This window comes from Trichomycterus rosablanca, chromosome 23 (genome assembly GCF_030014385.1).
Source record: "Trichomycterus rosablanca isolate fTriRos1 chromosome 23, fTriRos1.hap1, whole genome shotgun sequence".
Lineage (NCBI taxonomy): Eukaryota > Metazoa > Chordata > Actinopteri > Siluriformes > Trichomycteridae > Trichomycterus > Trichomycterus rosablanca.
Genome location: NC_086010.1, coordinates 10,663,318 through 10,685,909, shown reverse-complemented (window position 1 = coordinate 10,685,909; position 22,592 = coordinate 10,663,318). Strand labels below are relative to the sequence as shown.

The 22,592-nt window shown below is 39.5% G+C and overlaps 1 protein-coding gene across 1 annotated transcript in view; it reads left to right on the top strand.

Annotated features, from left to right (window-relative positions):
- The window catches only part of ofcc1 (orofacial cleft 1 candidate 1), an 84,757-nt gene that overhangs the window by 56,240 nt on the left and 5,925 nt on the right, over positions 1 to 22,592 (top strand). The window contains exon 9 of the mRNA XM_062985204.1: positions 19,261 to 19,422. Coding sequence (XP_062841274.1) covers positions 19,261 to 19,422 — 162 coding nt within the window. The remainder of the gene's footprint in view (positions 1 to 19,260; positions 19,423 to 22,592) is intronic.

Sequence of the window (22,592 nt, the reverse complement as noted above, 5' to 3'; positions counted from 1 at the left end):
GTGACATTGATTGTGCTAATGGCCGCTGATAGCCCCCGAGATGTTTTCGCAACTAAAATCGCATCAAGATTCAAACAAAGCCACGGCGTTTGTCTTCCCGCCTCTACTTAATGTGTATCCACAGGCAAAATTTAGGGAACACCGAAGGTGCTTTGCAAAACAACGGATCGGGGGGGGGTGGGCATAAGGGGTGGGGGGGGGGCTGTCATGAGACGCAGACTGCAGATTGGAGGCTTAATGACAAGCAGACTGGTTTTTTTTTCGTTCTTTTTTGTCTCATTTTATAAGACAAGATCTTTGCTGTGATCACATGACTTCATAACTATAAACTACTGCTTTTATATACTGTTACACTGTAGCTTGTCGAGATAGACTTTAGTCACTAGCCATGTTTACACGTTTTATTATGACATCAATAAAGTAAATGTAAAGTATTTACATTTAAGTATTTACATTAAGTATTTACATTAAGTATTTACAATAAAGTAAAGTAACCTTTTCACCATCTACTGTGCATACTGTGGTAAAAAGATTCAGGGAATCTGGAGAAACTTGGAATCTGGAGAAACATTATGACCACTGACAGGTGAAGTGAATAACACTGATTATCTCTTCATCACGGCACCTGTTAGAGGTGGGATAATTTAGGCAGCATAAGGACTTGAGCGAGTTTGACCTGGGCTAAATTGTGATGGCTAGATGACTGGGTCAGAGCATCTCCAAAACTGCAGCTCTTGTGGGTTATTCCTGGTCTGCAGTGGTCAGTATCTATCAAAAGTGGTCCCAGTAAGGAACAGTGGTAAACCGTCGAGCAAAGGCTGGCCCGTGTGGTTCGATCCAACAGACGAGCTACTGTAGCTCAAATTGCTGAAGACGTTAATGCTGGTTCTGATAGAAAGGAGTCAGAATACACAGAGCATCACAGTTTGTTGCATATGGGACTGCATAGCCACAGACCACTCAGGGTGCCCATGCTGACCCCTGTCCACCTCCAAAAGCGCCAACAATGGGGACGTAAGCATGGAACTGGACCACGGAGCAATGGAAGAAGGTGGCCTGGTCTGAGGAATCATGTTTGATTCCTCAGGATCACGTGGATGGCCGGGTGCGTGTGCGTCGCTTACCTGGGGAACACATGGCACCAGGATGCACTATGGGAAGAAGGCAAGCCGGCGGAGGCAGTGTGATGCTTTGGGCAACGTTCTGCTTGGAAACCTTGGGTCTTGCCATCCATGTGGATGTTACTCTGACACGTACCACCTACCTAAGCATTGTTGCAGACCATGTACACCCTTTCATGGATGGATTCCCTGATGGCTGTGGCCTCTTTCAGCAGGATGATGCTCCCTGCCACAAAGCAAAAATGCTTCAGGAATGGTTTGAGGAGAACAACATTGAGGTTGAGGTGTTCACTTGGCGTCCAAATTCCCCAGATCTCAATCCAATCGAGTATCTGTAGGATGTGCTGGACAAACAAGTCTGATCCATGGAGGCCCCACCTCACAACTTAAAGGAGTTAAAAGCTGCTAACATCTTGGTGCCAGATACCTAAGCACACCTTCAGGGGTCTAGTGGAGTCCATGCCTCGATGGGTCATGGCTGTTTTGGCACCGTCAGATGGATAAATATAGCCATATGGGATGGTGAGTACTTTGGAAAACCATTGTCATTTTACTCAGTCCGCCGCTGCATCAAGAAATGCAACCTGATTTTCATTCAACATTTCATAGTATCCTGTTTACATGAAGCTACACTCTCATATCTCATAGCCTTTGTATTTTGTTTAACCAACAATACAGTAAAATGAGAAGCAGTCGACACAGCTCATGAATCCATTAGCTCAAATTCATTCCCTAATTCTCACCTGCTGACCAGCCGTGCATGACCAGTGGCTCCGGTGGCCCCCGTGGGCCAACAATGAAATCAGGACTCCCTGAAAGTAAACCCAAAACATGAACACAAACACAACAAAGGAGAAGCAGGGAGGGGTTGACCCATGCGGCCGGGGTCACGGCGAGGCACCTGCACCCTGCAAAGTCCTCTTCCGAAAACTGCTTGCTTGCATTATGTCTAAGAGCCACTTCTTCAATTACAGGACGCTATTAGTGGACAGTGCTGCGCCAGGGCTAGCAGGCCCGAGGCTACGCAGCCCTCATGCACACAGCTCAATATGAGATGTGACTGGGAGAGGGGTGGGCTCGCCGTGGAGAAAAGGTCAATGACTTCTGCTGGGCAGCAATGTGTGAAAGTTCCGTAGCCGCACAATGCTTAAGGAAGTGGGGAGGGTGAAGCGAGGGGGGAAGAGCGAGAAATTCCCCGCAACCAACATGAGATCCCTGTCTGGCTCTGTTAGTGCTATAGAGGCCATGTTGCAGTCATTGGGTTAGCCTCTTTTATGTCTGAAGAGTCGTCATGCCTTTGTTTTGTATGTTTAGTCTATAAACATAGCCATCATTTGTTTATATATAAAATGAATAAATACTAATTCTACTAGTATATATAAGGGTTTTGGTTGAGCACGTAGCCACTGGTGCCAGCTGGATGGATGGATGGATGGATGGATGGATGGTATTTAGAAAGGTAAGGTGGTAGAGGAATGTGAAGGTGGATGGATGAATGGATGGATGGATGGTATTTAGATAGGTAGGTTGGTAGGGGAATGTGTAGGTAGGTAGCTGGATGGATGGATGAATGGATGGATGGATGTATGAATGGCTGGAAGATAGATAGATGGATGGTCTTTAGAAAGGTAAGGTGGTAGAGGAATGTAAAGGTGGATGCATGGATGAATGGATGGTATTTAGATAGGTAGGTTGGTTGGGGGATTTGTGTAGGTAGGTAGCTGAATGGATGAATGGATAGATAGATAGATAGATAGATAGATAGATAGATAGATAGATAGATGGATGGATGGATGGATGGATGGATGGATGGATGGATGGATGGATGGATGGATGGATGGATGGTATTTAGATAGGTAGGTTGGTTGGGGATTGTGTAGGATGATGGATGGATGGTAGGTAGGTAGGTAGGTAGGTAGGTATTTAGATGGGTAGGCTGGTAGAGGAATGTGTAGGAGGATGGATGGATGGTATTTAGATAGGTAGGTTAGTAGGGAGATGTGTAGGTGGATGGATGGATGGATGGATTGTAGATAGATAAGTAGTATAGATAGGTAGGTGTTTAGACAGGTAGTTGGGTGGATGGATGGATGGTATTTAGATAGGTAGGTTAGTAGGGAGATGTGTAGGTGGATGGATGGATGGATGGATTGTAGATAGATAAGTAGTATAGATAGGTAGGTGTTTAGACAGGTAGTTGGGTGGGTGTATGGATGGATGGATAAATGATGGACAGACAGAAATAGATCAGATCCTAAAAATGTTAAACATTAAAGAATGTTTCCTCATCTGTCGACAGCCCAATTTGTTCCCTCTGTTCTAGATTATGAAAGAAGGAGGGGGTTCAGGATCTATGAGAGTTTAAACATGTGGACCCAATTTCGCTGCTTCCAGCTGCATTTGTTTTGACAGCTGACTTGGCGAGCAACATATTAGAATGAGATTAAATGAAAAGTCTGTCTGCAATGTGTATACTGAATAAAGCCTTTAAATTTAATAGCAACAGTTGACTTTTTCAATGAAGTTCTAGACTGCTAAGGTAAATCACTGAAAATATTTATCTGTATGAGCTATCACTGCTTAATATATACATTCAGTAAAGACTTCAGTTGCAAGGATCACTTAAATAGTTAAATAAATGTCATTATTGATAATATGATATAAAATGTAAATGCACTTAGTGTACTTAGTGGTATATAGTCTTTTAAAAGTTATAAAAAAAATCCATCCATCCATCCTTTCATCCATCCATCTACCTACCTACACATTCCCCTTTCAACCTACCTATCTAAATACCTACCATCCATCCGTTCGTCTGTCCATCCATCCACCTACCTACACATCTACCTACCTCTACCAGCCTACCTATCTAAATACCTACCATCCATCCATCCATCCATCCATCCATCCACCTACCTACACATTCCCCTACCAACCTACCTATCTTAATATCTACCATCCATCCATTCATCCATCCATCCATCAATCTGTTGTTATCTTCAACATATTTTAACATAATAATAATAATAATAATAATAATTCATAATAACAATTACTTTGATCATAACTGGAATTGTATAATAATAATAATAATAATAATAATAATAATAATAATAATAATTATTATTATTATTATTATTATTATTATTATTATTATTATTGTACAACATACTATAATAATATTAAAAAAATAATAACAATATCATAACTAAATAAATAAATAAATAAATAAATTAGGAAAACAGACAGATTAGTAAGCCTTCTTTTTACATTTGTTTACTTTGATCATAAATGGAATTGTATATTATTATTATTATTATTATTATTATTATTATTATTATTATTTTCCCTACATTAGCAGGCAGGAGGGTGAAAAGACTTTTAAAACTGTGTTTAAATAACTGTGATTTTAAAGCATTTAGCACTTAACCTCTTTAAATAAACAAAGCTTTAAGAAAGTATCTCTTCCAGGCATCACTGATCCATACTACAGAGTAGAGGTTTGCTTTATGGAGTTGTTTGTGGATTAAATGGGCTTCTTTGGGAAGTTATAAAAGCAGATTAGTAACAGGGAATTATGCAGATGCGTTGATAAGATGATCCTTAAATCAGATGCTAAGTCTGGCACTGCCCTTCATTTTCTTTCCCTCTCTACATTATTTTTACATCTATTTTTATAACTTTACTGTATGTTTGCAATATTAGGATGTCTGGTTAACTTGTTGTTTCTGTAAATGAGATCTAAGAGCTGTTTTTTAAGTTCATCTACATCGCAATCCGAGCTGCTAAACAATGGTGATTGGTTCTTATAAATCAGTTACTTGTCACGTTTGCTTGATTAGCAGGCCAGACACAGACCCTGTGGATTAATGCAGAAAAGCAAGGTTTAATGTATCCAAATTTGATTGCATAAACTGACTGCTTTGTCTTTTGCAAGTCTATAATAACAATAGCTTATTTCCATTCTAACGTGGAAACATGAGGGTTATCTGTGCATGGAAACAGGGTCTGATTAGAGTCTTCTTCATGATAAATACATACAAAATCAGAATACATACATTCATTAAAATCATGAAATGAATCATTCTTTATTAAACATAGGCTATGAAAGAGATGCAATCCTCTTGATTAATGGTTTCTCGAAAACCTAGATGTAGCGAGTATAGCTCAGTTATGATATGAGTTGTTTGCATATATAAGTAAAAAAAATATGGATAAGCTCAAAAATAGGAGAAATTATATATTAATATAAGAAATGCAGCACCCTTTTCATACATTTAATGTAAACTTTGTCATAACACTGACATATTATAAACCTGTCATGTGAGTGTTTGTGTGTATAGTGTGTATATGTGTTTAGTGTATATTCTAACAGAACTATAGTATTAATTGTAGTACATTTAATGACTGCTCTGTATATAATAGATAACTATCCATCCATCCATCTGTGTCTGTCTGTCTGTCTGTCTGTCTGTCTGTCTGTCTGTCTGTCTGTCTGTCTGTCTGTCTGTCTATCTATCTATCTATCTATCTATCTATCTATCTATCTATCTATCTATCTATCTGTGTCTGTCTGTCTGTCTGTCTGTCTGTCTGTCTGTCTATCTACATACATACACGTCTATCTACTTGTTTATTTATTTATTTATGGTGCCCTAAAGCATCAAAACAGCCCAAAATTTTGCCGCCCTCTGTTCTGTGCTTTACTGTAAAGAAAAGGCATTTGCTGTTGTAGCATAATGGTGCCCTTATGTACAAGGTGAGCTCTAATGTTAATTTGTGAAAAAAAATTTAAAAATATAAAAAAAAAAAAAAATGGAAAAAAATTTAAACAATGTTAAAAAATAGGAAAAAAAATGAAATAATGTAAAAAACAAAGAAAAAAATTGAAATCGGAAATTGCAAAACAATGTGGAAATAATGTGAAAAAATAGGGAAAATATTATTATTATTTATTTGTTTGTTTATTTTATTTTATTTTATTTTATTTTATTTTATTTTATTTTATTTTATTTTATTTTATTTTATTTTATTTTATTTTATTATTTTATTTTATCTTATTTTATTTTATTTTATTTTATTTTATTTATTTAGAAAAAAAAACCCCATATTAATGACTGTACAACAAGTTCACTGTCAGGTGCCCACATGCTTTTGATCACATGTGTAGAGGAATGCAGCTGTGGCCAGTAAAGCATTGTTGTGATGATTACATAAACAAGAGTGTCATGGTGGCTCAGCATGTAGTGTAGGTTTCAATCCTAGTGTCAATGTTGGTGTACTTTATGCACTCTGGTTTTCTCCTACTTCTCAGAACTGTTGTTTGGGTGACGTGGATGCTCTAGATTTCCCCTAGGTATGAGTAAATGAGTCATTGAGTGTGAGATGCCATGTGATGGATTGGGAGACTGTTTGGACTGGCTGGTGAGGCTGGTGTGAAGACAACATGTGACTATACTGTATATTGCCACTGGAAGGTCACCCAGTCCTGGCTAGCATAGCTGTGCCACCCTGTGTGTATGGCAGGATGTTCAAGCTTAGACCCTCCTGTATTTAGGAGGTTGTGATTGTGTGAGTGTGTGTTTGGTCTGCACGTATCTATTATGCATAAGCGCAATCTGTGTGTTCCTGCCAGTCATTATGGGTATTTCCATTTGTAACCCTGAACGTATGCATTCGGTGGCCCCCCTCTGGCCCCTGTTGGCTCTGCCCGTCTCTCCATCAGCTTCCTCAGATCGACAAGCCTTCTTTTTCCCCGGCGCCGCGCTCTATCATATCAAACTGTACCAGACTTGCCATGTGCCACTACCACATAAATAACCCGGGCTGTCCGCCACACACGCTCACGCGCAGACTCATTCAAATGCACCTGTCAGTGTGATAAAGCACTCGCCCGCAGGGAAGCATTGTTTACATTTTCACTCCACTCTTCGCAAAACTGAGATTCTAATTATTTTTCCCCACTGTAAATTAAAGCCAAGCGGGACAGAACCGGGAGCCCAGAAGTTCCAGCAGGTGCGGTGCGGCACGGTACGGCACGGCGACCTCTCGTACGGCGCCATCCGCGCGATGCTCATCAAAGGCGATAACGAAGAACGTGGGCGGCTTTATGTCTCGATTATTGGGGATAAACTCGCCAAATGAGGGAGAATGTCATAGGTAACGGACTGTACACACACACACACCTACACATGGACGTACACACGCTTACACACACGGTTGAACCGACTGTCTTGCTCATTACACGCAAGTCTAGAGATATTCAGCCGACTGGAATACATTATTCCTCACATTTCATACATAATAATGTGCCAAAATTGCATCGCGTTATTTGTCATCCCGATGACTAGAGAGAGAGCAGCGGCGAGAAAGAGAAGGAAAAGATTTAATTAGCCCGACGAGCACGCAGATGGAAGGTAAAATTAGGCTAAAAAGGGAGAGCCGCAGATGAGTAGGCTCTGTAATGATGGCGCTATCTTATTTGGAATCGCTCAGAGTAGGATGATGCAAAGCTTTGTTTAGGCCCACGGAACGACACTCGTTTCTTATCCTGAAGGATGGCCTGGCGCCGCTGCTCTTTATTTTCCTTTTTCCTCTCTCTTTCACTCGCTCGGTCGATGGCATCGGCAGGAAAGGTCAAGGTTCTCAACATTTTCTGCTATTTGACATTAATAAAAGTCGAATGTGGAACATTACAACCCAGTTTTCTAAATCGGAACAGTAGTAGACAGCAGTAAACAGGGTGATGCAGTGTTAAAGGACTTTGCCGGGCTTATAACAATACCTAACGGTATGTCAGCCTCAGATAATTAATCACATCTCAAAAATGGGTGTTACTGGCCGCTCAGGTGGCGCAGCGGTAAAAACGCACGCTGGAACCAGAACTGGGATCTCGAATACATCGTATCAAATCTCAGCTCTGCCTACCGGCTGAGGCTGAGTGGCCACATGAACAACGACTGGCCTGTTGTTCAGATATGGGCGGGACTAAGCCGGATGGGTCTCTCTACCATGACTGGTGCAATTACGACCTCTGCTGGCTGATTTATGGCGCCTGCACAGAGATGGGAAAAGAGTGCTCTCAGGGTGTGTCTCTCCGTACACAACGCTGAGCTGCACTCGTCAAAGTGCAGGTGATAAAATGCATACGGCATGCTGCACACGAGTCGGAGGGGGCGTGGGTTAGCTTCGTTCTCCTCAGTCAGAGGAGGGATCGGCATTGGTGGAGAGGAAGCATGATGCAATTGGACGCGCTAAAAGGGAGAAAAAGGGGAGAAAATGCATAAAGAATTTTTTTTAAAAAAGAAAAAAAAATTATATATATATACAGTATATAAATGGGTGTTATTAAACAATCGGTGTCCAATAACCCTGATTGCATCCTCCACTGATTCAACCCTCCACCTCTGACTGAACACGCTTCTCAACTGACACACGCCCCCTCCGACACGTGCTCAGTACAGACTGCATTTTTCACCTGCATGAGTCGAGTTCATATATACCGATCAGCACTGTGCACGGAGAGCATTATTCCTCAGCCAGCAGGGGTTGTAACTGCATCAGTTATGAGAACCCATGATCCGACTTGCCCCTAACCCTGTGAACAACAGCCAATCATTGTTCATGCAGCCGCCCAGCCCAGCCGGATGGCAGAGATGAGATTCGATACGATGTATTCGAAAACCCAGCTCTGGTGTGCTAGTGTATTTTACCGCCACAAAAACATTTCTTTGCTAGGAGACTAGATGTATGTACGTCCAGTTTTAGGGTGGACATTTAGTGTTTTTTCATCTGCCTGTTTGCACTCCAGTACAATGCCTGGACAGGCTCATTTGGAAGCTACCAGATGCTTGTTGTGATCATAATGAATTTGCCTGCCATTGGCTTACAAACATGTCAAAAGAAATGACTTGTGTTTCATTGGTTCAAAGTAGGGCTGGCACCGATCTGATACTCTGTATTGGTATCGGTCTGATATTGGCTCGGATATCGGAAGAAAAAAAACTTGTTATCCGTTCCGATACTGTTGCTTAATGTAAATAACACTTAATGTAAATACAGTCATTGTTTCTGTGTAAAGCAAATACCACACAAAAATACGTTCCAACAGAGCGCCAATTAGTGCCAGCTCACTCGGCAACTGCCGTAACAAGGTGCATCTTGATGACGTCATTAACATGTGCCACTGATCTACAACTCATCCGCAACAGCCATTCAGAAATTAAAACACACTGATCTACTTAAACTTTTAGCATTTTAAAAAATCATCTACTACTGCCACATCTAAAAACACTGTTTAAACACAATAAAATTTGCTTTATAAATGATAAATCGCTCACCTGAGATAATGAAAACCTATCTTGTCCTGGCTTGGAGATCTCTCACATCCTCAACCATTAATCCATTAGTGTTATTAAATAAAACAAACCACACCGTTTCCTGTTTAGCCACAGATGTCCTCTTCAAAATCAAGCAGGGTTTAATAATCTAAAAATGTAACATGCTAGTTTAACCATGGTGCATTGAGACATGTTTTATTTCTGCTTAGTTGTTTGAGAGGAGACATGATGGTATCGGATTGGTATCGGTATCGGCAGATACTCAATTTGCAGTATCGGTATTGGTGTCAGACATTAAAAAAGTGGTATCAAGCCAGCCCTAGTTCAAAGCCACCACTTTCATTAAGGATGTCCACCACTTTATTGAGGAACGTCCAGCCCTAAAATGCTAGTTTTAAGAACCGTTCATGCCGTCATCATGCCAAAACCAAAAACAACATACGACTCTGAGTGGTCAGCTCACCACCCTTTCATTTGGAAGATTAGGCAAGATGAATTTCATGCTTTTTGTACTAAAGTATCACAAGTCGACTCTAAATGTGGTCAGTTGCTTCACAATTATATATGAAGTTGTAATTTTGTGATTAGGGTGGCACAGTGGCTCGGTGGGTAGCACTGTTGCCTCACAGCAAGAAGGTCCTGGGTTCGATCCCAAGGAGGAGTGGTCAGGGTCAAGCTCCAGTTTCCTCCCACAGTCCAAAGACATGCAAGTGAGGTGAATTGGAGATACAAAATTGTCCATGACTTGAACTGATGAATCTTGTGTAACCTGACCTGTCATGAATGTAACCAGAGTGGTTAAAACATGACATTAAAATACTAATAAATAAATACATTTTGTGGTTTAGACACTATCCTGACTACCCACTGTCATGCACTCCTTTTTGGAGTATGATGTCCTACATTTCGGGTTATACAGTAGAAGCTAGTTAATAGGGCCTGACTTGCAGTTGGCGTTCCAATGTACTGGATCAAAATGTTTGACTGGTAAATGGCATCAACAGGAAAGGTCAATGTTTGTACAATTTGAATATACTTGATTTTAATAAAACTTGATTTTAAAAGAATACAGCCTAGTTTGCAAAAAATAAAAATAAAATAAAAATAAAATAAAAATAAAACATAAATAATTAAATATATAAAATATAATAATAACGATAATAATAATGATAATAATAACAATAACAATAAAAATAAGAACAACAATAATAATAATAATAATGATAATAATAATAATAATAATATTATTATAATTAATAATAATAATAATAATAGTAACAATTATTAATAATAATAATAATATTAATAATAATAATAATGATAATAACAATAATAATAATAATTATAACAATAATAATAATAATGATAATAATCATAATTATAACAATGATAATAATAATAATAATAAAATAATAACAATAATAATAATGATAATAACAATAATAATAATAATTATAATGATAATAATAATTACTATTATAATAACAGTAATATTAATAATAACTATTATTATTATAATAACAATAATAATGATAATAATAATAATAATAACGATGATAATAATAATAAAATAATAATAATAATAATATTGATAATAATAATAATAAAAATGATGATAATAATAATAATAATAATAAAAATAATAATAATAATAATAATAATAATAAATTCATCGTACATCTGAGTCTCACTGTCTTCAAAAGACAATTAAAAACTAATCTCTTTACTAAGCAATAACGTGCACTTACAGTACTTTCTATAGAATATTATTTAACTAAATAAATAGATAAATAAATAAATGAATGAATAGATGGATAGATGATAGATAGATAGACAGACAGACAGACAGACAGACAGACAGACAGACAGACAGACAGACAGACAGACAGACAGAAAGATAGATAGATAAAAAATTTAACAACAGAGTTTCATCAGTTTTGCATCATTGCACTGGCAGTTGTAGCCTATTGATTAAGGTACTGGACTAGTAATCAGAATGTTGTGGGTTCAAGCATCACCACTGCCAGTTTGCTGCTGTTTGTTAACCCTCAATCACTTGCCATAAACTGTCACAGTACTGTAAGTCAGAGTGTCTGCTAAATGCTGAAAATATAAATGAATAAATAAGTGTCCATATTTTTATCTCGACTGACTGCAATTTTATTTGCACTTCTCTATTCTGTAGCACTAAACAATATTTGTATAAAACCCGCTCCCCTTTAACAGCGTATTTTACAAGCCACGCCGACTTCATTTGACCCTCGCCCAGCACAATTACGACTCTATTACGAAGCAGCTTTTTTTCCACGTCCGCCAGTCTTTCAGCCTGTGCATTAAGAATCTATTCAATATAGGAGACACTTACACTTGAGCGCGACGCTTATCAAATTTCGTATATCCATTTTTACAAATCTGGAAACATGTAATCTCATTTGGCTCAGAGCAGGCACAGACTCGTTTTGTGAAGGGTTGAGCGTCGGACGCTTTTTTTTCCCTCTTTGTATTATTATTATTCAACTTCCTGGATCCCGGCCTGTCTGTACATTTGCAGTAACGTCTGCACAAAATGCAGAATTTATGTCCGGCTTAGAGACTTGGTTTGATGGTTATGGACCCCAAAGAAGCACTTGCTGTCTCTCTTGATGCAAATAAAGGGACTGATACGGGCTCTATCAGATCCCTGTGTACAGACGTCCTCAATAAATTCAGGCTAGATTGGCTGGAATTAGGTTAGCTCACTTGAATGCTATCTGCTTAATCCACAGATGGGCTCTCTAGAACACCCAGGCTTCGAGTCTAAATCTGTCACTTAGCGCCAGCGCTGGGACAATGGTGGAGGGAACACACACAGATACAGTGCAAGCCAGGATGACACCCGGTGACTCCTGATTACACTGATTTATGATGAATTATGACGCAACGTGTGGAAAAACCTGCCCGAAATGAGACATAATAAGCAATATTTCCATAATATAGTGGATGTGTGTTGAAATATATATGCAGATTAGCACTAAACCAACAACAATGGGTTCAAGAATTCCCCTGTTACAGAGAATTGAGAAGGTATTGCATAATATACAGACATGAACGAGGGTTGGACAATGCAAGACCTTGTAGATTGGTCTACAATTGCAAGACAAGCTTGTGAACGACCTGGATTTCAGTGTTCCCTACATTTACTTTAACTTTTATTTCATTGCAGACAGGATGAACCTGAGATATTTCATGTTTTATCTGCTCAACTTCATTTTATTTTCATTAAACCTTTATTCCTGCATTTCAGGTCTGCAACACATTCCAAAAAGTTGGGACGGGGGCAATTTAGGGCTTGTAATGAGGTGAAAAACTAAATAATGATGTGATTCGAAACAGGTGATGTCTTCATGGTTTGGTACAAGAGTATTTGATGAGCAAAGATGATCAGAGGATCTCCAGTTTGTCAACAAATGTGTGAGAAAATGATTAAAATGTTTAAAAACAATAAACCTCAAAGAAAGATGAAGGGATTTGCATATTTCTCCATCTACAGTATATAATATCATTAAACGATTCAAGGAATCAGAAGGAATTTCAGGAATTTAACCATGTCCAGAAGCGGCGTCGACTTCTCTGGGCTCGGAGGCATCTGGGATGGACCATCACACTGTGGAAATGTGTATTGTGGTCAGATGAATCAGCATTCCAGGTCGTTTTTGGAAACAAATGGACGCAATGTGCTCCGGACCAAAGACAGAAAGGTCCATCCAGACTGTTATTAGCAACAAGTCCAAAAGTCAGGGTCTGTCATGGTATGGGTTCATGTCAGTGCCCTCGGCAAAGGTCATTTACACTTCTGTGATGGCAGCATTAATGCAGGAAAGCATTTGTCAACAAGACAATGCAAAACCACATGCTGCACACATTACAAAGGCATGGCTGCGGAAGAAGAGGTTACGGGTACTGGACTGGCCTGCCTGCAGTCCTGACCTGTCCCCAACAGAGAATGTGTGGAGAATTTGGAAACGAAAAATGCGACAACGACGACCCCGTACTGTTGCACATCTTAAGACGTGTTTGCAGGAAGAATGAGACAAAATAAAAGCTGAAACACTAAATCACTTGGTCTCCTCGGTGCCAAAATGTCTTTTAAGTGTGGTGAAAAGGAATGGCAACATTACAAAGTGGTAAATGCTTTACTGTCCCAACTTTTTTGGAATGTATTGCAGGTCTGAAATGCAGGAATGGATGTTTATTAATAAATAAAATGAAGTTGAGCAGATAAAACATGAAATATCTCAGCTTCATCCTGTCTGCAATCAAATAAAAGTCAAAGTAAATGTAAGAAACTGTTTTTTTTTTATTATTATTATTTGCATTTTCCATACTGTCCCAACTTTTTCTGATTTGGGGTTGTAAAAAAATCTTGTAACATCACATCCCCCTGGACAGGTCCTCGCCCCACAGGTTGAGAACTGTACACGATCCTTCTGATGGACCCTGTATTTAAGGGTCCATACTACCCCTTTTCCACCGACATTGAACAAACTCCTTTCTTGATTTTGAACCGGTTCAGCGTTCAGTTCAACATCTGTAACATCAGCCCAAATCCTCACTGGTGATCTACACACCCCGCCACCTTGTTACTACTCTTTACAATGCCCACTGTTGATGACACATGCTTGGCTTCCAAAAACCGGTGGAAACGCAGGCCGGTTCTCTAAAAAAAACACCAAAAGAAGAAGCCTGAACAGAACCGGTTCAAGAACCAGAGTTCTTTTGGTGGAAAAGCGCTGAGTTCTGCTACAGAATAGACCGTCCAGGCAGTAAGAGACAAAGAAACAGTGATGTTTCTAATTTTCTTGGTAATTTTGCTTTGATGGCTTTCCAAGTCGTCTCTAATGGTTCACAATGTGAGCTTTCTCTTAGGGCTTTCTGTACTTAAGAGGTGTCTAATTATGTTTCGGTAATTTCTCTACGCTTCTAGCCATAGTAGCTTGTGTAGGCAAGACACTTAAGCAGCAAGAAAAATTGTAACATGAAATTAAAGCAATGTTTCAGTTACTGACAAGAATGGCCATAATACACAATGAACAACTTTTTTTCCCCTAGTGTAATTACCTAGCCATTTTAGGGGTCACCTTGAGTTCCTAAGAACAATGTACGTCTAAAAAGTGTACCCTGATGCAACCAGAAAAAAAATAATGGGAGCAGGAAAATAAATATTATAAAAGAGGGTTATAATAGCTAGCAAAAATAAATAAATGAAAATAAATAAATAAATAAATAATAATAATTATTGAAATTGATTCCAGAATTTAAGTAAATAAAAAAAAAAGAAATAAGTAAATAATAATAATAATAATAATTAAATAATTACAATTCAAATTGCTTTCAGAATTGAAATAAATAAATAAATGAATAGATAATTAAAGAAATAAATACACAAGTACAAAGTACATAATAATAATACTAATAATAATAATAATAATTGAAATTGCTTCCAGAATTTAAGTAAATAAATAAAATAAATAAATAAATAAATAAATAAGTAAATAATAATAATAATTAAATAATTACAATTTAAATTGCTTTCAGAATTGAAACAAATAAATAAATAGAAAATTAAATAAATAAAAAAATAAATAATAATTTAAACTTAAATTGCTTCCAGAATTTAAATTATTTACAATAATATCAATAATAATAATAATAATAATAATAATAATAATAATAATAATACAATCAATACAATTTATATTGCTTTCAGAATTGAAATAAATAAGTAAATAAATGAATAAATAATAATTACAACTTAAATTGCTTTAAGAATTTAAATAAATTACAATAATAGTAATAATAGCAATAATAAAAATAATAATTATAATAATTATAATAATAATAATAATAAAATTTTAATTTTAATTGCTTCCAGAATTTAAATAAATAGGTAAATAAATAAATACTACTACTACTACTACTAATAATAATAATAATAATAATAATAATAATAATAATAATAATAAAATGTATTTTTTTTCAGAACTTAAGAAATATAATAATAATAATAATAATAATAATAATAATAATAATAATAATAATAATAATAATACACTGTTAAATCATATATTCAAATAATACACACTTCAACTCAAAGATGCCTTAGCTATTTATTGCTGGGAGTTAAGGAGAGCATAACTGGAGCTGTTCTGTTTAAAGACCTAATAGGGCGTAGGGTCACTCTTTACCTTTGGAACAGCTTTAATCCGTCTCTGAATGTACTGACTGGTTTGTGATGAGATGCTGACGCATTCCTAAAGAAGGGATTAGGAAGGTGGAGATTTTCTTTGCAGTGTGAGTTCTTTGGAACTTTCCATAGCGGTTTAACAATGTTTAATCATTTAATAATAGTGATGGAAATGTCAATATTTAAAGACACAAAACTGTCCTTGTTGAACCCTTGAGAAAGACTTTCAGTTTTCAGTCATTTGGATTGTGTTTAGTCACAGCTGTACGTTACTTTAGATAAAAGCATCTGCTAAATTTCCAAATGTAAAGGTCAATGTATATTCAGAAGCTGTTAGAAGATCAGAGACGTAAAAGCTGGACATAATTTTTTCTCCAGATGATTCATATCATTATAGACTTTTCTCCAACATAACCATGGGCATCAGGCATTGTGGGTTGGGCATCATATACAGTGTGTGTTGGAACTGGCATTACATTATGTGTAAGCAATGTATAAGGCGTCTACGCCTCAGACTAATATACTTGATATACACTTGGCTTGCTCCCTGTCCTTCTATTAGAGCTTGATGGTACATTGCACTATATATACATATATACAGTGTATCACAAAAGTGAGTACACCCCTCACATTTCTGCAAATATTTTATTATATCTTTTCATGGGACAACACTATAGAAATAAAACTTGGATATAACTTAGAGTAGTCAGTGTACAGCATGTATAGCAGTGTAGATTTACTGTCTTCTGAAAATAACTCAACACACAGCCATTAATGTCTAAATGGCTGGCAACATAAGTGAGTACACCCCACAGTGAACATGTCCAAATTGTGCCCAAAGTGTCAATATTTTGTGTGACCACCATTATTATCCAGCACTGCCTTAACCCTCCTGGGCATGGAATTCACCAGAGCTGCATAGGTTGCTACTGGAATCCTCTTCCACTCCTCCATGATGGCATCACGGAGCTGGTGGATGTTAGACACCTTGAACTCCTCCACCTTCCACTTGAGGATGCGCCACAGGTGCTCAATTGGGTTTAGTCCATCACCTTTACCTTCAGCTTCCTCAGCAAGGCAGTTGTCATCTTGGAGGTTGTGTTTGGGGTCGTTATCCTGTTGGAAAACTGCCATGAGGCCCAGTTTTCGAAGGGAGGGGATCATGCTCTGTTTCAGAAGGTCACAGTACATGTTGGAATTCATGTTTCCCTCAATGAACTGCAGCTTCCCAGTGCCAGCAACACTCATGCAGCCCAAGACCATGATGCTACCACCACCATGCTTGACTGTAGGCAAGATACAGTTGTCTTGGTACTTCTCACCAGGGCGCCGCCACACATGCTGGACACCATCTGAGCCAAACAAGTTCATCTTGGTCTCGTCAGACCACAGGGCATTCCAGTAATCCATGTTCTTGGACTGCTTGTCTTCAGCAAACTGTTTGCGGGCTTTCTTGTGCGTCAGCTTCCTTCTGGGATGACGACCATGCAGACCGAGTTGATGCAGTGTGCGGCGTATGGTCTGAGCACTGACAGGCTGACCTCCCACGTCTTCAACCTCTGCAGCAATGCTGGCAGCACTCATGTGTCTATTTTTTAAAGCCAACCTCTGGATATGACGCCGAACACGTGGACTCAACTTCTTTGGTCGACCCTGGCGAAGCCTGTTCCGAGTGGAACCTGTCCTGGAAAACCGCTGTATGACCTTGGCCACCATGCTGTAGCTCAGTTTCAGGGTGTTAGCAATCTTCTTATAGCCCAGGCCATCTTTGTGGAGAGCAACAATTCTATTTCTCACATCCTCAGAGAGTTCTTTGCCATGAGGTGCCATGTTGAATATCCAGTGGCCAGTATGAGAGAATTGTACCCAAAACACCAAATTTAACAGCCCTGCTCCCCATTTACACCTGGGACCTTGACACATGACACCAGGGAGGGACAACGACACATTTGGGCACAATTTGGACATGTTCACTGTGGGGTGTACTCACTTATGTTGCCAGCTATTTAGACATTAATGGCTGTGTGTTGAGTTATTTTCAGAAGACAGTAAATCTACACTGCTATACAAGTTGTACACTGACTACTGTAAGTTATATCCAAGTTTCATGTCTATAGTGTTGTCCCATGAAAAGATATAATGAAATATTTGCAGAAATGTGAGGGGTGTACTCACTTTTGTGATACACTGTATATATATATATATGTATACTGTTCTTCAATGGTCAGGACCCCCACAGAATCACCACAGAGCAGGTATTAATTAGGTGGTGGATCATTGTCAGTACTGCAGTGACACTGACATGGTGGTGGTGTGTTAGTGTGTGTTGTGCTGGTATGAGTGGATCAGACACAGCAGTGCTGCTGGAGTTTTTAAACACCTCACTGTCCCTGCTGGACTGAAAATAGTCCACCAACCAAAAACATATCCAGCCAACAGCATCCCGTGGGCAGCGTCCTGTGACCTCTGATGAAGGTCTACAAGATGACCAACTCAAACAGCAGCAATAGATGAGCGGGATCGTCTCTGACTTTACATCTACAAGGTGGACCAACTAGGTAGGAGTGTCTAATAGAGTGGACAGTGAGTGGAAACGGTATTTAAAAACTCCAGCAGCATTGCTGTGTCTGATCCACTCATACCAGCACAACACACTCTAACACACCACCACCATTTCAGTGTCACTGCAGTGCTGAGAATGATCCACCACCTAAATAATACCTGCTCTGTAGTCGTCCTGGGAGAGTCCTGACCATTGAAGAACAGCATGAAAGGGGGCGAACAAAGCATGCAGAAAAATAGATGAACTACAGTCAGTAATTGTAGAACTACAAAGTGCTCCTATATGTTAAGTGGAGCTTTATACACACCCCTACCTTAAATTGACCTTATTAGACTTAATATGGTGCAATTTTGTAATATTATTTGGATTTGGGTAATCCTGTGTAGTATTAAAATTAGCTATAATAAAATGAGTTAATAAGGGTAAGCATGTCATATATTTATATATAATTTTATTTATTTAATTATTTAATTTGTCTCTCTTTTTTGCTCTGTTAAAATTGGATTAGAGACTTTTCTCTGGGGCTGTGGGTGTGCTTGTGTCGTGCCAGGGTCAAAATCTGTGGAGTAATTTGGCAACCCGATCCCTCGCATTCTTGCCTCAGCGGGCTCGGATCATCAGTGAGGATGAAAAAAAAAAAAGAATGGTTAAATTAAAGCGGATTAGTGTCAAGAGGTTTAGGATTTGATTGGTCTGAAAAACGCTGAACTGTTGTCACAGGTATAGAAGGTAATTGCGTCGAAGAGAGCATTTGCGCAGGTATGCGGCACTAAAACCCTGCTCATCTCCGCCCTTTGTCAGACTTACTGGCATGTGTGTAGTACAGGCTTACGATCTCCGCTTATAGACATAACAACGTCGGGTGGAAGAGTTGACGACGGTGACTTCTTGCTCCGATTGCCGCCCTTTCTTGGTGTACCAGGTTCTTCTCTCTGTCCAACTTGTCAGTCTCTGTCTGTTTGATCGTGCTTTCATGTTTAGGGTGGATTCTATTAATCTGGGCTGTCTCACCAGGTGGCGGTGTACGATTATATCTGGACGGAGGAGACGTCTGGAGGGTGCGAACCCCCTGTGGGAGAGACGAGTACCCATGTGTCCATCTACACGCTGTACCTGAGTGGCCTGCGGCATCGCTACAGACACTTCCTAAGGCAGCCCGGTGGAGCCATCGTAGAAGTAGGTCTGACTTCTCTCTCTCTCATGTCCTGACATGTGGTCTCATTTCCAGTCACTGTTTGTGAAGGTGTGCTGTGGTATCTTCCTTTAACTCCTGTAAGTTGTGAGGTGGGGCCTCCATGGATTGGACTTGTTTGTCCAGCACATCCCACAGATGCTCAATTGGCTTGAGATCTAGGCAGTTTGGTGGCCAAGTCAACACCTCAAACTCGTTCTTGTGCTCCTCAAACCATTCCAGGGCGCATTATCCTGCTGAAAGATGCCACAGCCATCAGGGAATACCGTTCCCATGAAAGGGTGTACATGGTCTGCAACAATGCTTAGGTAGGTGGTACGTGTCCAAGTAAGATTCACATGGATGGCAGGACCCAAGGTTTCCCAGCAGAACATGGTGGTGGTGTGTTAGTGTGTGTTGTGCTGGTATGAGTGGATAAGACACAGCAGCACTGATGGAGTTTTTGAACACCTCACTGTCACTGCTGGACTGAGAATAGTCCACCAACCAAAAATATCCAGCCAACAGCACCCCGTAGGCAGCGTCCTATTGACCCCCTAGAAGATGACCATCCTGTGTCTAATCCACTCATACCAGCACGCATTATCCTGCTGAAAGATGCCACAGCCATCAGGGAACACTGTTCCCACAAAAGGGTGTACATGGTCTGCAACAGTGCTTAGGTAGGTGGTACGTGTCAAAGTAGCATCCACATGGATGGCAGGACCCAAGGTTTCCCAGCAGAACGTTGCCCAAAGCATCACGTACCCGGCCATCCATGTGATGTAAAAGAAAACGTGATTCATCAGACCAGGCCACCTTCTTCCATTGCTCTGTGGTCCAGTTCCGATGCTCACGTGTCCATTGTTGGCGCTTTCGGCATTGGACTGGCTTGATTGCAGACACCACTGAGATTCGAACCCTGGATCCCCAAATCTCAGCAGTAATGCAGCAGTATCACTTGACGTTAATTCGTATTTCACGTGTTTGGAGAACATCCCTGAGACTCACAGATATGCTGCGTGGTTCATGGTTCTCATCCGTCACAGGCAGACTCGTGACCCGCCATTAGCTGAGCGCGGTCCCCGCGAGCAAGCTGTTGACACGCGCGCGGCATAAATCTGCCACTTTTGACACGAAAGTTTTCAAATATTAATTTTGTTGGGCTGATCCAGGTTGTTCTTGAGGGAATGCGGGTTCATTCGTATGCTTGCAGTTGTTACCGAGTGGGATCTGTGGAACATTTAATTAGACAGCAATCTGGAAAGCAGTCTGCTCAGCGCTGCTCGACTGGGTGCAGAAGTGTGCGGCGCCGCGAGAGAACGTACGGAGGAAACAGGGCATTGGGGAACTGGTGAAAGTTCTTAGCTAAAAATTAGAAAGGAGGAATTAGAAGTCTGGGACTGAGGAAAATAGTAATGCTTAGCACTTCAGTTGGCTTGTTTTGATCTGAGTGGTGCCATGAGTCTACTAAGCAATAACATTATGACCACCTCCTGTCCATTTTATCAGCTCCACTTACCATATAGAAGCACTTTGTTGTTCTACAATTACTGACTGTAGTCCATCTGTTTCTCTGCATGCTTTGTTAGCCTGCTTTCATGCTGTTCTTCAATGATTTGGGTGGTGGATCATTCTCAGCACTGCAGTGACACTGACATGGTGGTGGTGTTTTAGTGTGTGTTGTACTGGTATGAGTGGATAAGAGTTTTTAAACACCTCACTGTCACTGCTGGACTGAGAATATTCCACCAACCAAAAATATCCAGCCAACAGCACCCTGTGGGCAGCGTCCAATTGACCACCGATGAAGGTCTAGAAGATGACCAACTCAAACAGCAGCAATAGATGATCGATCCTCCCTCTTACTTTACATCTACAAGGTGGACCAACTAAGTAGGAGTGTCTAATAGAGTGGACAGTGAGTGGACACGGTACTTAAAACTCCAGCAGCGCTGCTGTGTCTGATCCATTTATACCAGCACAACACACACTAACACACCACCACCATGTCAGTGTCACTGCAGTACTGAGAATGATCCACCACCCAAATAATACCTGCTCTGTGGTGGTCCTGACCATTGAAGAACAGGGTGAAAGCAGGTTAAAAAGGTATGCAGAGAAATACAGTAGATGGACTATAGCAGGAGTATTTAACTAAAATTTAAAGAGGTCCAGTTAGAGAACATTTCTTGAAGCAAAGGTCCGGAAAATCATAATGCCTACATATTTAGTGTAATATATATTTAAGTAGCCTAGTAGTTGTATCAACATCTGCATATAATCATCACCTGACTGGCAACTCAAATGTTTGTTTGTTTATTAGGATTTTAATGTCATGTTTTACACTTTGGTTACACTCATGACAGGAACGTTACTCATTACACAAGATTCATCAGTTCACACGATTATATCGAACACAGTCATGGACAATTGAGTAATTTAGTGTCTCCAATTCACCTCACTTGCATGACCTCAAATCTGCCCTCAAATCAAATGAATTCAGTACAATTCAAAAACTTTTTGACAATATTTATTGTTACATAACATGTAACTAAACATATATGAATGACTATGTTATCTCATTTACTAAATAAAAGTCAGGCTGCATTTCAAAATAAGAGAAAATAAAAAAATGTAGTGCTCCCAGTGGGAAGTAAGAACAGAAATGAGTCTCTCCATTCCGGATTAAATGCTTTATTTTCACTGTCTACTTTTCTTTTTTTGGAGAGCGCCATTTGTTCCTTATTTTTCTTTCCCTTTCTGTCTCACCTGTCTTTTTCTCAACTTTCTCCGGCGCAGTCGTCTTTATCTTCCCCTTTATTTCTCTACATCTTTATTTTTCTTTCTACCGTCTTTTCATGTGTAACTTGCCCCTAACTCTCTCATCTGTCTGCACTGTAGAGTCGCAATGTTTACCTCCTGGAATGCACAGACTTGATTGGCTGAGAGGTGTCACGTGGGAACGGGCATGCAATTGGTTTGTGCGTTTCCGCATTCACTAAACCACTACCGAAAAGACTACAAAAGCTGTGCCGGTTAAAATAGAAGCACCCCGTCAGGTTTTAAATCAGAACTTTGTTTTGGCTGTAGGTCCGGGTCCATATGACACAGCTTCTGGGTCCGGATCCGGACCGCGGTCCGCCTGTTAGTGTATAAAATGAACAGTGAGTGT